The sequence below is a fragment of the Camellia sinensis genome, chromosome 7 (genome assembly GCF_055761805.1).
Source record: "Camellia sinensis isolate YWXY chromosome 7, ASM5576180v1, whole genome shotgun sequence".
NCBI lineage: Eukaryota > Viridiplantae > Streptophyta > Magnoliopsida > Ericales > Theaceae > Camellia > Camellia sinensis.
Window position 1 is genome coordinate 34,897,350 of NC_138967.1, and position 17,925 is coordinate 34,915,274.

General features: G+C 33.6%; 2 protein-coding genes across 4 annotated transcripts; one reads left to right on the plus strand and one right to left on the minus strand.

Annotated features, from left to right (window-relative positions):
* Window positions 1–2,892: 2,892 nt before the first annotated feature.
* Window positions 2,893–5,780, plus strand: LOC114269030 (protein PROTON GRADIENT REGULATION 5, chloroplastic). Its single transcript, XM_028210292.2, has 2 exons — window positions 2,893–3,334; window positions 5,410–5,780. The coding sequence occupies exons 1-2, from the start codon at window positions 3,050–3,052 to the stop codon at window positions 5,512–5,514; spliced, it is 390 nt and encodes a 129-aa protein (XP_028066093.2). The 5' UTR covers window positions 2,893–3,049; the 3' UTR covers window positions 5,515–5,780.
* A 768-nt stretch (window positions 5,781–6,548) lies between these two features.
* On the minus strand, window positions 6,549–17,722 carry LOC114268691 (uncharacterized). Of its 3 annotated transcripts, XR_014335189.1 has the most exons (11): window positions 17,374–17,722; window positions 13,672–13,777; window positions 9,946–13,306; window positions 9,661–9,820; window positions 9,407–9,556; window positions 9,180–9,316; window positions 8,963–9,109; window positions 8,713–8,853; window positions 8,534–8,633; window positions 6,886–7,010; window positions 6,549–6,794 (listed from the first exon to the last, which is right to left on the minus strand). XR_014335189.1 is itself a non-coding variant. In XM_082877750.1 (4 exons), exons 1-4 carry the CDS (start codon window positions 17,635–17,637, stop codon window positions 12,711–12,713), a joined length of 600 nt encoding a protein of 199 aa, XP_082733876.1. In that variant the 5' UTR covers window positions 17,638–17,722; the 3' UTR covers window positions 12,676–12,710. The 3 variants fall into 3 exon arrangements, 2 of the variants coding, with proteins under 2 accessions (XP_082733876.1, XP_082733875.1); XM_082877750.1 differs by lacking the exons at window positions 6,549–6,794; window positions 6,886–7,010; window positions 8,534–8,633; ... (3 more) ...; window positions 9,407–9,556; window positions 9,661–9,820 and having other exon boundaries at window positions 12,676–12,837; window positions 13,198–13,306; window positions 17,380–17,722; XM_082877749.1 differs by lacking the exons at window positions 6,549–6,794; window positions 6,886–7,010; window positions 8,534–8,633; ... (3 more) ...; window positions 9,407–9,556; window positions 9,661–9,820 and having other exon boundaries at window positions 12,676–12,837; window positions 13,198–13,306.
* Window positions 17,723–17,925: the final 203 nt, after the last annotated feature.

Here is a 17,925-nt window from a genome sequence, read left to right on the forward strand (position 1 = left end):
TAGTTCCCTTAATGTGAGGTACGTCCACGGGATTGAAATCCGATTCCACTATCAACCAAATAAGTTTCCAAACGATTACAAATGAGACACAAATGGTTTCACAAAACCACCTTTAAGTGAATTCCAAATAATCACAAATAAATAAGAGGAAAAACCTCACCAAATAGATGAACAAAATTTTCAAAACTAGAGTTAAAAAAGACCCAAAATAACGAACCAAATCGACTTCAGAACGAAGGCAACATAAGCATAAACAAATCAAGCACCTTGACAAATCTTTACCAATTTTAAATCTTCGGCACTGTTACCCAACCAAGACACTGTTACCGAACCAAGGCACTAAGTATGGCAGCCGCACACTTTTTTGATGAAAAACAAATCTCACTATCTCAAATATTGAACAATATATATATATATATATATATAAAATTGGATATTGAGTTTTGTAATTAAATTCTAATTATTATTAAATTGAATTAGATTTTTTAAAAATTTGATATAATATATATAAAATATATTATACTCAAATCAAACTAAATTAAAATTTTTTAACCAAAACTAATTAAATCCTACACTCAAATAAAAAGATATACCCAATATCTATGATCACAATGACATGGCGGCAGGCCCAAACAAGCGGAGAGAACAGCTGGTCTACTAGAAAGGTAGATTCAGTTCCTCTCTCAATGAAAATATAAATTGAGAAATAAGAATTTTTATTTTCTTCTTTTACACGTATGTTTAGGCCTCGTCAAGAAATATTTTTCCTCAAATAATTTCCGGGGAAAAAAAAATTATAGGATTCAAATTATTTTTGAATAACAAAATTTATTGTAAACTAAACGACTAGAGAAAAGTAAGGCCCCGTTTGGAGACTTACCTTTGTAGTTAAAAAGTCAAAAAGTTATCTTTTTAGTCAAAAAGTTAAAGATTCTCTTTTTTCTCTACTTTTTGCACATCTTTTCGTAATTAGCTAAAAATTCATCCCAAACATATAAGTTTTTTTTACCTACTTTTTTAGCTAAATAGCCAAAAAAGTTACTAAATTAGTCTGTTCCCAAACGAGGCCTAAGACTGTGTTTGGTAAGGTTTTCAAAAATTAATTTCCCCTTTATGTTCAAATAATATGTTTGGTAAGAGTTTTTAAATTGTAATTCTAAATCAATTTCAAAATATGTTTTGAAAACAAGTTTGATAAGAGTTTTAATTTTTGAATTTTGGGTCTACCCGGTCATCTGTCTAAACGTCCAGCCGATTGACTGGAACAGTGTAAATTTTTTTTTTTTTTTTTCCCAATTGTCAATCGCCACCTGTTGTTTGGGGAAAAAAAAAAGTTATATTTGTTTTTGATATTTTTTAAATATAGAAATTATTTTTTTAGACTAAAATGACAAATTATTTTTTTGAATTAAATTTTAAAAAGAGTTTAGTTATAAATTTTGAATAGAGTTTTCAGTTGTATATTTGGTCATAAGTTATATTTTAAGTTTTTGAATTAAGTTTTGAAATTTTTTTTCAGAATTCATAACCAAACAAATTTTCTCATTTCATATGTCACATCAAAAATTTCAAAACTCAACTCAAAACTTATAACCAAACAAATTTTTTCTTTGCAAATTATAATTTCAAAACTCACAAACTCAAAATACAACTTCATTATCAAATATAATTCTAAAACTCTACCTACGGGATAAATTTTGAATAGAGTTTTCAGTTGTATATTTGGTCATAAGTTATATTTTAAGTTTTTGAATTAAGTTTTGAAATTTTTTTTCAGAATTCATAACCAAACAAATTTTCTCATTTCATATGTCACACCAAAAATTTCAAAACTCAACTCAAAACTTATAACCAAACAAATTTTTTCTTTGCAAATTATAATTTCAAAACTCACAAACTCAAAATACAACTTCATTATCAAATATAATTCTAAAACTCTACCTACGGGCATGTTTGGTAACTATTTCGTTTTCAGTTTATATTTACAAAAATTTTAAAAATTGTCACAAAAACTTGTTTGATAATTTTTTTGATTTATAAATGGTTGTCTCAGTTTATATATTTGAAGAAAAAACGTAAACTCAAAAAATGAGTTTACGTTGATTTTTAAACAAAAATTTAAAAATTTAACTAACAAATTTTTTTTCAATTAATTTTTTTCCCAAATAATTTCTTTTTCAATTAATTTTTTTTTCAAATAATTTTTTTTTAATTAATTTTTTTTTCAATTATAATGAGTATGATTTCATTCTCATAAAATAATAAAAAATAAATATAAATATTTAGGTTTGAACAAACTTTTTTTTTAATTTATGTTTTTAAAATATTTCAAACATTTTGTTCAAACCAAACGCGTTTATAGTTTATATTTTTTTAAAATAAACAAAAATTGGTTTATAAAATTTTTGTAAATATAAACAAAAAATATAAACGTTACCAAACACTACCTACCTAAATATTTTTTTTATTTTACTTTAATTCATTTTTGACATGTCTAATTGGTTGTGTTTTTTTATTTTTATACTTTTGAGTAAAATTCGAAAAGTTATTTTAACTTTATTTTCTCACAAAAATAAAAATAATACAAAAACAATGAGAATTTTCGAACAATTTATTATCTTTGTTAACAAATCAAAAACAAAACAAAGAAAAAAAAAATACAGCCAATCCAAGGATCTTGAATTTCCTTCTGTTTAATTCATATTTTCATTCTTTTTTTTTGGGTACAACATTGTTGACAATTGAAGGGAGAAGAAACTATTCAAGTAAAATAAACCTGTAAGGAAAACCACCCAACAAAAATCCAAGCCACCAAGATGTGTGGCTCTCATTGCACCATTGAAATCTCTCACACAACACCAACCAAATAAAAACCCAAGGCCCTCAACATTCCAACAATACACCCCCATATCTCCACATAACAAAACCAAATAAAAACAACCAAAACATCTCTGACAACCTTTCTAAACAACTAAACAAGATTCAAGAACTACAAGAAAAGCCACCTTCACCTTTCAAATTTTTTTTTTCCAGCTAACTAGCTCTTCAAATGGCCACTTCAATTTGTGCAACTGGGTTTAAAGGAGGTTTGTGTTCATCATTCCATGGAAGTTGGGGAACTTCAATGGTAGGTGAGGACTACAACAACACCATGTTAGCCAAATCAGTCCCAACCCATATCTGGGTCGGAAAACCGGTGCGATCGCGGCCAATGATGAAAAACGTGAATGAAGGGAAGGGTGTCTTTGCTCCGATCGTCGTCGTCACGCGAAACATCATCGGAAAGAAGCGGTTCAATCAGCTCAGAGGCAAAGCCATTGCTTTACACTCTCAGGTAAAAAACTCTTCCTTGCATGGGTACAAAATTGACATATCCCCAATATTTGTGAGTCTGTTAAAATTTGTCAATTCGAATTAAATTTGATTTTAAGTGTTAACAAAGGTTTTTACATCACAAAATTCTACTGTTAATGTTGGGGCATTCGAATTAAATTTGATTTTAAGTGTTAACAAAGTTTTTACGTCTCAAAATTCTAAAATTTAGAACAAATTATGTCGGAGGTCTTATATTTTGATCGTTTATCGTTTTGGTTCTTAGAATTGTGATGGGTTCAATCTTAATTGATAAATTTATTGTTATAAATTTATTCATTAATATTTACTATCCTTACTCATATTCATTCACTCACTTATAAGAATCTACCATCATCTTTCACGTACACAAAGAACAAGAGAAATTGATAAATTTATCACTAAATAATAAATCTGAATTTGAAACAAAGGAGGCAGTGGTGATATGGTAGCTATGTAAATCGGCGATGGTGGAGTGTAGATCTACGATGGTGAAATATAGATCGACGGCGGTAGAGTGTAGATCTGTGACTAGAGGTGGACATTTGTCGGGTCAGGCTGACACGATATAGTATGGGACTTTGTGTTTGTCCAAGCCTGCCTGGCCCTAACCATGTGCCTCTACATTTGCCCAAATCTAGTCCAAAAAATAATTATAAATCCCAAGCCTACCGAGCTATATATTAAAAAAAATATTCTGTAATTAAATTCAATCACACTTTATATTTTTTAAATAAATATACTAACATGATTATAAATTGAAGGATTTTGTGTATAAATTGAAAGATTTTCTTAAATAAATTCAATCACACATCACTTGAGTTTTAATAAAATCAGCAAAGATAAAGTATAGATCCTAACAAATAAATAAAAAATTAATATATTATAATTAATTAATTAATTTAATATAGCGGCCGAACTAGGTTGGAAGTATAAATCCCAAACTCAGCCCATTAATATATTGGATTAAAAATGTTAGCCCGGCCTTATGGGTTAAAACAACTTTTCCAAACCCTAAAAAAATAAGACTGGTTAGACGGACTGGATAGGCCAACGAGCCAATGTCCACCCCTATCTACGACGATGGTAAAGATAGTTGGTAAATGGTCGCGGCATTCGAATAATGATGGTGGTGATGGTGGGGTGGGTAGAGAGTGACAGCGGGGCAGTTGGGCTGGTGGATGGCAACGCTGGCGATAGTGGTAGACAACGGTGACGTGAAACTTTGGAAAAATAAGAGAGAGAGAGAGAGAGAGAGAGAGAGAGAGAGAGAGAGAGAGAGAGAGAGAGAGAGAAAAGATGATAAGTGGACGATGACGGTGAGGAGTAGATGACGACAGCGGTGGTCTTACGTGGATAGTGACGACAGCGGTGGTGGTAGACAATGGTGGTGTGAATCTTTTGAAAAAAATGGTGGAGATAGAGGGGGAGAGACGAGAGAAAATAAGATGGAGGAACTTCATAGGTATATGTATTGTAGAATTATTGGTGCATTGAAGAAGTCAATAGGACATAATGATATTTAAGTCTAAGGTGTCGTTTGGGAAGTGAGTTGACTTTTTGACTTTTTGATTTTTTTAACTATTTTAGCCTGAGCTAAAAAACGTGGTTTAGGAATGATTTTTTTACTTTTTGGCTTTTTTGACTTTTTTTGTGAGAGAAGAGTGTAATGATTAGGATGTGATGTTTTATTTTTTGTGGCTAAAATAGCATATTTTGTCTTTTGTGGCTAAAATAGCAAAAAAAAACCCCAAATAGCTCTTCCCAAACGGAGCCAATTGGTAATTATTCCTATTTTTATTTAGGGTTAATTAAACCTTTAATCTTGTACTTTGACCTAAAATTCACTTTGATCCCTTATAATTTTAAATTCAACAATTTGATCTCTGCACTTTAAATACAATTTTAATTTGGTCATTTCATAAATTTTTTATTACCTTTTCTCATTTAATTTAAAATGAACTAAAGCAAAATTTGAATCAAATTATAAGAGTAAAAAGTATAATTTACCCTAATATTAATGTTTCTTTTTGTATGATATAACTGTGAAATTTTCAGGTGATTACTGAATTCTGCAAATCAATAGGGGCAGATGCAAAACAAAGACAAGGCCTGATTCGTCTAGCAAAGAAGAATGGAGAAAGGCTTGGATTTCTTGCTTGATGAAAAAATAACATGTATGAGAAGTGTCTTTTTAGATTTTAGTTTTGAGCACTGTGAGGCAAATATAATTTGTTAATTGAAATTTAGACTAGGTGTATCCCTTATTCTTCTTATGCACTTTACATTTATCAAATCTAATGGGTAATATACAATGAAAATAGGGAAAATTAGGTCGTTAATTTTTTTTTCTTTCTTTTTATTATTATTATTTTTATTGTGTAATTTTAATTTGTTCAATTATGATCATAAATTTTTTATCGTCTCAATTTTGTCAAATTGATTATAACTGTTAACATTTTTTTACGAAAAATATGTACATTGAATAAATAAAATTATAAATTTATCAAACTCAGTGAGCTAACCTCAACATGTATCGATCGTTTTTTGGCAAAATTCTAACAATATTATCAATTAAACTGAATTGACATAAAATCTAAAATTTCACTACAAGAATTAACACTTTTGCCGACCAAAAAATTGGTCGCTAAAAGCCCATTTTTGGTCGGCAAAAATTATCCGCGACTAATTTTTTTGGTCGCTACTTTGGTCGCCAATTGAGGGTCGGCAAAAGTAATTCGCGACCAAAATTTTGGTTGGTCGGGAAAAGTCGAATTTGCCGACTAAATTTTTGGTCGCGAAATATATCATTACCGCGACTAATTCATTTAGTCGCTGAAACACTTTGGTCGCAAAAAGTGATATTTTCCTGACCAAAAAGTTTGGTCGCCAATTGTGACATTCTGCGACCAAAAAAATTTTGGTTGCCAATCGTGACATTCCGCGACCAAAAGGTTTGGTCGCCATTTGTTACTTTTCGCGACCAAAACTTTTGGTCGGCAAAAGTGAGTTTCCACGACCAAGAGCTGTTTTGGTCGGCAATAAATGTATTTTTTGCGACCAAAACTCTTGGTCGGCAATTGTCATTTTTTGCGAAAAAAAATTATTTATTTGTCGCGACTAATAAATTGGTCGCCAAAGCAGGAAAACAATACACGTGCAATTCCTAATAATTCATTCAATCCATAATAAACCTATAATTTTAAAGCATCATTCAAATTAACTGAATCATTAACATTCGACACAATACATAATTCATTAACATTCGACACAATACAATTATTCTAAGTTTTCATTCACAAGTCACATCTAGCATAATAATTTGAAACATAACTATTTCTCGAGATGAATAGCAGCAAGCCAAGCATCTAAAGTAGTCAGAGTGCTTTCTCTCATATGTTTGTTATTGTCACCAAGGCATTTCAAAACATCTGACAGTATACCTTGCAACAAACAACTTCCCAATATTAAAGTCAAATTTAAAGGACAATAGAATACAAAGTTAGAAGGAAATTTAGGTTTAGAGCAAACAACCTTGCTAGACTTCTCAACTGCAAGTCCCATTGCAGATGTAACAACACCAATAGTAGAGAGAGTTGCCATTATCAAATTTTTGTTGCTATCATATAGGCGCCCTCTAAGAGCACCAAATAACTCCACTGAAAGTCAATATCAAAACAAAAATCAAAGGGAATGGCAACACAACAACCAATAGATTGAAGTAAAACAACAATGCCAATGAGTTTAGAGTTTGATACCAATTAGAGCTATAAACAACCCCAAAATAAGAAACAACCAGGAACAAAATAGTAGAACATCCAGAAACAGGGTTGTTAATCCTGGAAATCTATGTTAATCCAGAAACAGGGTTGTTAATCCTGGAGCGAGGGGCCTATAGAGGAGTTTTAAGGTTAAGAGTGAGCGTGGTGGTGTTAACAAGCTTCTAGAGGAAGGAGTGAGGCCCCCATAGGAGTTTATGCTACTAAGGTCGAATTTAGCAATTGTTTTTTTAGTTGCTTATTTGTTTTTCTAGAACCTTAAAAAGCTGATGCGGCTGGTAATTACAAAAAAATATTCTTTTTTGTTAGTAGAAATGTTGGATTTTTTACCTTTTTTTAATTACTTTTTTAAGTTCAAGACAGACTTTTTTTGTCTTTTGGTTTATTTAGCCAAAAAGTAGCTTTTTTTAGCCCATGCCAAACATCCCCTAAGAGTCTAACACAAGTGGTAGATAGAAGCAGTAACAGAAACTTCCAGAACATACTTAAAATGCTAAGCAACTAACTAAAACAGTTTTAGGTTATAAGCTTCTTAAGGGTTGGTTTGGGAAGTGACTTTTTTTAGAGTCTTTTTGGCTAAGATATGAGATAAAAAATTTTAAGTGTTTGGGAATGACTTTTTGGCTTTTTATAGAAAAAACATGCAAAAAGAAAAGAGAATACGAAAGAATCTTTTGACTTTTTGGCTTTTTTAGTGGCTTTTTAGCTAAATTAGCCTACTGCCAAATGAAGCCTAAAATTAATTATGCATTTCTTGGTTAGTGACTTGGTAGAAAAAACTAGGAGGAGAACATCACATCATGTTGCAAAACTACGTGCCATACTTCATTTCATAAAAGTGCTGCTACAACAGTTTGGGATCAAATCATCTTATGATATAGCAATGGTTTTTAACTGCAAGAAGAATGGATTTTAATATTGTTTGGGAGGGCTTTACATATGGTTCCTAGCACACCCGTTGTAGTGTAGAGGAGGCTCATGCTACTAAGAATCTCCCTTTGTTAGACAAACAATTTACTCTTTCACTGGCAAAATGCATGCCCTTATTTAGTGACAAATAACAAATATTGGCACATGTATCGCTAAAAAAATCCAAATTTCAACATTTTTCTACATACAAATATATTTTTATGTTGCCTACCAATTTGATGAAGAATAGACATCTTAGCCAAGTTGTCTTCAAGTATGCTTGTATCTCTGGAAACACTAGAACTGGATGGAAACCTCACTAAGTACTTTCACTTTAGCAGGAAGTAAATACCCCATCTAGCTAAAGTTCCTTGCTTATAAGCTAGGCCCAAAGTATGCAAGATTACCAAAGAATAAATATAGCCAAAAAAACACAAGTACATGCAATCATTAAATGACAAAAAAAAAAAAAATACTAGACTAAAGAGGTGAACCTTTTCAATAAGATCCAGGACATCTTGATTGTCAACAAATTCTATATAGCTCCAGTTGATCTCCTCTTTTGTGTACTTCTTGCTCCATCTTGAACACATGCTGAATGATACAACAATGCTTTGAGTGGAAGTCAAGGATGTGAATTACAAGATGTTATTAAATATGATGAGCATTATACCTGGTTGAAATGTTGCTGCAGCTTCTCATTTGTGAAATTAATACAAAAATCAGTATCAACTAAAATTGAAACATCCCTGCTAACTGTATATCATTCAAGTTAGGATATTGTCCAATTGAAACATTAATTGTATCAACTAACCTGTATATCACAAAAATCAGTCAGCTTTAGTATCACACGCTTAGTTAAAACAAAATCCAAAGACACAATCATGAAAGTGAAAACAATGATGCAAACTCCCATATCTTACCAGTCAAACAAACGGTAATATATTGTCTTAGCTAAACCATCCCTGCTAACTGTTGCTTGAACAGGATCAAGACTTCTCCTGATAACTTCTTCTGGGGTGATCATTACACGCTTTAGCAGTGCATCTTCCAATGCACCAAGATCACACCTGAAATAAGGATTAAATTAACTTATATAGATATCAACCATAAAAACAAAAATATCAAGGCTAGTCTCACATGAGAAGGTCTGCTGCCGTTTGAAGATGGAATTTGGATTTGTCATCTTTTAAAACAGAAGAATCAATTTCTTTCCCCTTAGTAAATTCAACATTACCAAGATGAAGAATTGCAGCCACAACTCTGAAAATTGTATCCTGACAGAAACAGAGAAGTTTTTCCAATTTTACTCTATTAAAAAAAATGTGGAAATATGGAAAACACATTTTCGGATACAAAGGCTATACTTGATCTTTCTAACTGATTCCGACAATATCCATAGCTCTCCTAGTGGCAAGATAATCATGAGCATCACTTATACCAACGAGGTCATAGCAATTTGATTGGTTAAGATAGTGAAATGATTTAGGATCTCCCAACTTGTATTTCGCAACTTCCTGTGAGATTTGAAGACTATTAAAAATAATGTTTTGACTATAAATTTAAGAGTTTTTCATCAAAGGGATGAGCAATATGAAAGAAGATCCAGTGAAAAACCTACCTCTGGTGGTGCTGCACAAAGAAGGTAAAAACAATGATAATTCCGTTCTGGCTCTGAAATTTGACAGACACGAGATCTCTCAAGAAGATAAGTTCTAATGGCTGCTCTTGAAATTCTTCCATGCTTATCAAATTGAATCTCGACAAATTTACCAAAACGGCTGTTCCAATAAATATGATTACATGATCAATCAATAAGAAAATGCCAACAAATTTTGGAAAATGCATTGTGTTTATGTATGTAAAATAATTAGAGAAGGTTCACAGAATGACTGAAACATCTCACCTGGAATTGTTATTTCAAACAGTTTTTGCATTGCCAAATGCTTCAAGAACTGGATTTGACTGCATTTAATTGATAAAACATGAGCTTCAGATAGGCAACAGTTAGAAAGCTAAATAGAATAAATCATAAAGGAGGATAAATATTCTGCAAATTATATGCATACAAACACAAAATCTCAATCTGGCAACTTCATATCCTGCATCATCTGCTTTCAAATAAATAACATGAACCAAAACCTTGAAAATGTTCAAATATTCAAGAACATGAGAAAGCTCCGCCACAGTGGGCTATATGATATTGACAAAACAAATTAATTCTGACCAGAGTCCTCCATCTAAGCCAGATTCTGAATTTGTCAATTATCTACTTACATGCTACCCTCCTTTTGTACAATTAGGATTTATTGGGTTGAGTTGAGTTTCATATTCTTATGAAAAAAAAATTTGAGCAGATTGAGGATGGAAAAAATTAAAGTAAATACATCGTGCAAGTTCATTCCTTGTTGCTTTTGCAGGGTACAGGATTTCTATTATTTCATGGAAAAGTCTCTTATGGCCACATAACAGTCCCGACCGACATGGGAAGAATTCTTCATATAAATTGAGCAAGGGACAATATGGCATACAGTTCGATTGCTGACACGGTGTCTGTTTGTTTAAAAGTTTTCATTTATGTATATCTTGTAGAGCTTGGACCTCAGAATTTGGAAATAGGCTTAGGACTATAATTTTGTTGGTCGGCAAAAGTGGTCGGCAATTGTGTAAATTCTTGTAGTGTAATAGGGTGGCGTTGTTAATCGCCCAAAGTGAGAAGCAAAAATATTCTCATAAAGATGTTTCTCAGTATATCATCATGACTATTGAAGTCATGTGTAGTAGCAATACCATACCAAATACGACCATTAGTGAGATCTTGGGCTAAGTCTTGACTAAACCTTAAAAATCTTAATGCCACAATGCCTTTCAAATCCTCTTAGCCATTTTCTTACTACAGTAATTCTTGCTAAGAAGAATGCACATGTTGTGGCAATTCCACCCAAAAAATATATAGTTACTCCTACAACACATCCATGTACGATGCTCGAGGATCTATGCTCTATAGCACGAGCAACTTCAAATTTATTATGAACCCAAATGATGGATTCAATAAGTTAATGCCAATAACAAAGTCTGCTAAATATAAAGTCTGCTAAATATAACAAAGCCCTAACCAATCACAAACATATCTAGGATAAAGTGTAATTTAACCTAATATTATTACTATCGAGTAAGTTTTAGATTCTATTATTCATTTACACCTTTTAAGAGATTGACTTATTTGACAATAATTAACAAATTATGTTCATAGAAACATTAATATTTTTGTTGTTCTTCACTTGTTCTTTTGTGTTAATGACTTTGATGCCCGTGTCGGACAAAAAGCTTATATTTCAGTAGTTTGACTAACCACACAAACCATGTTAAAACTATATGGACTTATAAACCCATGAATCATGAAGAACATCTGAAAATGTCCTAACTGCAATCATATGTACACAGAGATGGTTTTCTTGAGTACCTTTGCAACAGGTCACAATGGCAACACCCATGATCAGAGATATATACATTTAAGCTTTAAAAAACTAAACCATCATCAACAATTGGATCTAAGAAATAGGGTTACTATAGAGGGCACCTAAGGTTTAATGGCTCTGAGAACTGTATGATTTAAAAAACTAATACACAGTCACACTCAAATCCCAATTGCTTGAAGTTGGTTTTGGATACAAATGATTTTTGATTTTAAAAGGTAATAAATAAATAACCACCAACCACTGCATAGATGTGCCCTAAAATCCTTCCCACTTCAATTTAAACTCTATATATGGATAATACTCTATCCCAGCTATTCTACACACATTGCGAACTAACTAAATAAATCCATTTCAATTAGTATATTGTCATATGTCACACCACACCAGTATGCATGACAATTCTCTTGCAAAGTGCTAAAACATGAGGTGATCTTGAATATGTGCTTATGACCTTGAGGTGATCTTGAAAATTTAAACATCACCTCATTTAATTTAAAAAAAAAATGAGGTGATCTTGAATATGTGCTTATGATCAGATGCAGAATGAAGGGAATTCTTACAAAGATGTAATTTTCAATTTGTTGTAAAATTGGGAGAAGAATTATATACTATTTGTGAACAAAATTCAAGACTCTTTGTCATATAAATGAGCTGTGATTTGTCCTTTTCGTGCCTTCACAGAGAAAAAAACTAACAGCAATAACAATAATAGGATGGAAAAACATTGATTCGGGCAGCAGTTCATTTAGCCAAGATGCAGCCCTCAAAACTAGAAATGCATAGATAGCAACTGTATGACCTTCAGAGATTGGCCTTAAACTGATGTGGATATGGCTTCTCATTTTATAGAAATAAAAAATACAACGCATGACATGTAGGCCAAAAAAACAAAAGAAAACAAAGCAGGAAGAATTTGACAGCAAAACAAGAAAATTTCCAAACACAAAACATGCATTATAAGTACCTCTGTATGCACAACTACCAGTGTAGGTAGTAACTCTACAGCAGCATCTTGCACACCCTGCAAAGTATTAGCAATTTGACTAATTGTTGAGATAAAATAGTGTGCACCAGAGAAGGCGTAGAAAGAAGAAAAGAACCGATAATTTATTTATCACCTTAACCGATAATTGTTGAGATAATTTATTTATAACTCCTGAATCCAATAAATAGTTCATGGCTGCTGTTCTAATCAAATTTGCGAACCGAAAAAAAGGTAAGAATGCTGAGTTAGAAGAGGAATACTGAGCTGAAAGGCCCATATATTTAGGAAGGTCACAGTAACAAAGCCTGTCTCTGGTTTTCTGTAGGGCAGAACTCTGTAGAAGTAAACATCAAACAACAGAGAGGTTGCAAATGTGAATTCTTTGTGTAATAGTTCATTTCAAAAACAAACAAACAAAAAAAATCAAAGATCTACTCCTCAAAATCACCAATCCTTCTCTTGACAACCGACAGTGCTTCCTTTATAATTTTAAAACAGAGGTGGAGGCAAATTGTAAACTAAAAGGTAAAAAGGGATGAAAATATTAAATTTAAGAACTCTAATAGAAACTCAGTATTGAGGCAAGTAGCCTGACAGTTGATATCTTCCATCCAGTATACACCTATATACAACAATGGTAAGACAACTGGATAATTGTGCCATTACACTAAAGAGAAGCAAAAAATTTACGTACTTATCCAACATTCTCTCAACGATTGCCTCCAACCGAGGGTTCATTTTGTTTTCATCATTTGACTCTGCCACCTTTGACTTGAGACTGGCATATTCATCAATTGCTTTAGCTGAGTGAAGATAGAACATGGCCAGCAATAATTAGGAAGGCTACATTGAAAAAGTGTTAATTTCATCCATATAATTTCACAAGTTAATATCAACTATCAAAACCATGATGGACATTATACAATCAACATATATCAGGAGTTGATATCTAGCTTAGGCTTTCACAGACTGCATTTACATGTAACCAATTTGAGGGAAACCAATAATGAATAATAAGCAGATCTTAAAACCTCAAAGTAAACATGGAAGTCTGTTAAAAAAAAAAAAAAAGAGGAGTAAACATAGAAGTTTTTATGTTGGAAAAGAATGGATGCAAGGTTATTTATCAAAAAAAAAAAAAAAAAGGATGCAAGGTGAAAATTCTTACCAAGAAGGGTATGAATGTAATCTGAATCCTTAGAAACATCAAACAGAGGACCAGCTCCCAGCGCATACGATAAAGAGTCATTGAGTTCACCCATGTAATAAAAAACCTGCCAACAAAAACAAAAGAATTTGTGCAACGAAGATAATAGTTACTAAATTGTACATCTCAAGCAGTAACAAAAAAAGGCCTCAGGCCTCAAGAATGAGTCCTCAAGTTCATCCAAGTAATAAAAAGTTGTCAACAGAAACAAGGGAATTTATATAAAGAACATAGCAGTTCCTTAAATTATACATCTCAAACAGTAACAAGCAATAACCTCTGATTTCAAGTCTTATCTTCACATTTGAGTATTGCGTTGTAAGATTACTGATAATAACATAGAGTTCGTAGATATTTTATAATGGAAATTTGAAAATGACAGAACATATTGAATTATTATGAGTAAATCCTCACATTCAATTTGCCTCACCCTCATCAGAGAAGCACCCAGAGATATGCAGCAGATTCTTCTAGACTGTCACGCCCCACTTTTTATTACTCGAAGTCATTATCAAATTCATTAACTTAATTCAATTTCAAGGATGACATACGGAAATAAACTCATACATTCAATCCGTAGGAGTGATTAACAATACTCTCATTCGTATGCAAAGTAAATATTACATGAACATACTTAATAAATTGCCCTTGGGCTTACATCACTTAAGGTACAAGAAGAAGGGTGTAACCCTTTTACAATAATGGCATTCCGCCAACATAACTGAGGCCCCGTGGCCAGTAAACAAGTAGATCCCAATCTTGCAGTTCAACCTGCTTAATACCTGAAAAAGATTCAACAACGTGGGATGAACATATAGTCCAGTAGGGAACTCAACATGATCCTTAACAATAACAACTTACAGATAGCTATGATCATGAACACTCATTCTCATACTAGAATAGTAATGTGACAGTTTATACAAAATATATATGTATGAACTTTTCTCGAAAACAACCGTTTCATTCAACGCTACAAGTGGTTTGTCTTTCCTTTTTCCTTTCATTAACTCCCATTCCCAATCTTTCGTAACATTAACAAATACTTAGGAAGTAATCACACTAAGCCCGATACTCTCTTCCATTTCCTATACATACTCAGATGTACCTTTTCAAACATGTTTATCTTAAAAACATTCGTTTTCCTCCACACTTTCCAAAAGACAAAAATGACGTTTTGGTTCGTTTCCATTACTATCATAACTATACATGCATATCTGTGCAAAAATATAAATTTACAACCCACCAACATGTATACAATCAACCAATGGAGTAACTCGGTCCTCCGAACTGTAACCAATCAAATCCATGATATTTTCAGTTACAACGAAACAACAACAATCCCATTTCGCTCTACTAGCTATGTGCGTAGTAAGCCAACAATACACCCCACTCAACAACATTAACAACCAGCCAGTTTACCAGGTGTTAGCTGGAGGGGTATGGTACCCTTGATTATTAGCACAGCAAGCCAGTTTACCAGGCGCTAGCTGGAAGGGTATGGTACCTTCGATTATTAGCGCTGTCAGTTCTCCAGGCGCTAGCTGGAAGGGTATGATACCTTTGATTTTCAGTGCGGGGCATAACACCAACAATCACAGCACATCAAGGCATAACCAACAAGTATAATGCATATACATAAACTATCAAGACACCAGCAATGTGTTAAAGCATATGAACACATGACTATCTCCTTCCGAGCAAATATACATATATAAAATGTATCTAGCACTTCATCACATACGATGTTCGATTAATCAATGGCAAAATGCAAACCCGACAATTCTACACAACTGTGTCATCCTCCACCGATGACCAAGGACAAAACCTCTAGATGCATATAGTTAGTACATCTATTAAAAGACTCAAATTTCATGAATCACAAACCCAACAACAATATTAACGTGGTAGTTAAAGAAACAACTTCTACATGTGTGTTCAACACTCAAGACACAACAATCCAATTCTCAAACTTATTTCGAAAACACTTCCCTCATTTTCACAAAAACGATTCCAATTCCTTTTTGTTATCACAAAACCAACTCCACTAATCTTGTTTCCATAAAATCAACTCCAAAGCCATGGATAATCCCTTAGGCATTAACACCCTTACCACACTCATCTTTGACAAAAGAGATTTACACACAATGGTCTACAAACCCCCATTATAATTTACCCAATCAAAATATAGTTTAGGGCTTTTCTTTTATTAACTACAACATGCTAATCTATATTCTAATTAGCCAAGACAACAATCAATGAAGCCAAAACCATTCTCCACACAACCAACCCTAGGTTTATTTCATGATTTTCAAACAAATCCAACATGATACAATTTTCATGCAATACAAAAATTACCACATATCTATCTATAGAAGGAGTATTGAAAAAGAACAAGGAGAATCCCTACCTCAAATGGAGAACTCAAACGGAGAAGATGACCCGAAATCAAAGTGCTCCAAATCCCAAATTTCTTGGATCACAACGAAGCCCTCGACGATCAACACACTTCTTACAAAGACCCAAGGTGAGGAAAACACTCTAGCTAGATCAATCCTAAGAGAGAAGTTAGGTTTTAGAGTGAGGTGCTCTCCAATGGAGGTTTTGAAAAAGTAAGAGAGAGAAAGGAAACCAAAAAGTGAACAAAAAGGTCGGATCTCGGCTTTATATAAAAGTCGCCCCGCTCGAGCGTCGAACTCCCCGCTCGAGCGTCACTCACAGATCCCCGCTCAAGCGTCCAATCCCCCGCTCGAGCGGCAGATGCACGCTCCCAGAACTTTTGCAGAACAGGTCCCGCTCGAGCGTCCAATCCCCCGCTCGAGCGTCACACACAAACTCCCGCTCGAGCGTCAAACCTCACGCTCGAGCGTCCAACACTACAGAGGAAGTACTGGGATGGTGATTTTCCCGCTCGAGCGCCGAAACCCCCGCTCGAGCGGAGAGGCCAAAAACTGGGCAAAGATTCTAAGTTCTAAAACATAACCAACTTATTCCCAACAAGTCCAACACAACCCAAAACTCTAAGATAAAGAGTAAGGGATAGAAAAGAGGATAAGACAACCACAAATCTACGGAACCAAGTCCGGATTACAGTTCAATAATAACAGGGAATACCGGGATCGCTATACTATCACAGAGTAGCCAACCCTCAGATTACTTTTATGAATATTGGCATCTAGGCCCATGCAAACTGAAAAGGGGCAAAACATATATAGACTTTTTCTTCTTCTTTTTTTTTTTTTTTCCCGAATAGACCACACAAATCAATTTTCAAAAGTGAACTTGTCAAATCTATGCTCAAGAATTTGATGGAAGTACCAGAACTGTTCACCAATAAAAAAAATTAACCACTAGAACATTTTTTTTTTTTGGGGGGGGGGGGTGTGGTGTTTACAAAAAATTTGGAAATCAACTACAAAATTTATAAATTCCGGCATATAACCCTGGCAACCCAAATGGGCATAAAAACCAGGATTGCAGACAACTATTTTTCTTTATACAATAAAACTAATTATAAGATAGAAGAGAAACAACCGTAGGCTGAAGACACAATCGTAGTCCGATCCCAAGACGAAGACACAATCGTAGGCTGAAGATTATTAGGGCTAAATCAAACACAACTGACCCAATCGGAATGAGCATCACCATCCTGAATCGTGTACTTACACTCACCCAAAGTGTTCCACAGCTTGATCGAGCGGTCTCGGGAAGCAGAGACGATTTGGCGATTATCGAAGGAGAAAGCGACGGAGCGGACATCTTTGGAGTGGCCGACGAAGCGGCGAGCAGTGATGCCAGTGGAGAGGTCCCAAAGGCATAGAGTGGGCACCGATTGCGAGGAAGAACACAGAGAGAGAGAGGGTGGACCGAGAAACAAAGAGAGAGGGCACCGATTTGATTTGATTTGATTTTTTTTTTTTCTGATTTCATGGTACAAAACGACGTAGTTTTAAAATTAGCGACCAAATTTATTTGTCGCCAAAAAATTTCAATTCCCGCCCCATTAAAAATCAAATTTCCCTCCCAAACTTTTGGCGACAAAAAGACCATATTAGTCGCATAAAAGGTACATTCGCCGACAAACTTTTTTAGTCGCCAAATCTCAATCAACGGCGACTAAAATATTAGTCGCTAAAAGTACTAATTTGGCGACTAATTTTTTTTGGTTGCTGAAAATAAGTTTTTGGCGACCAAATTTTTGGTCGCCAAAAAATATGT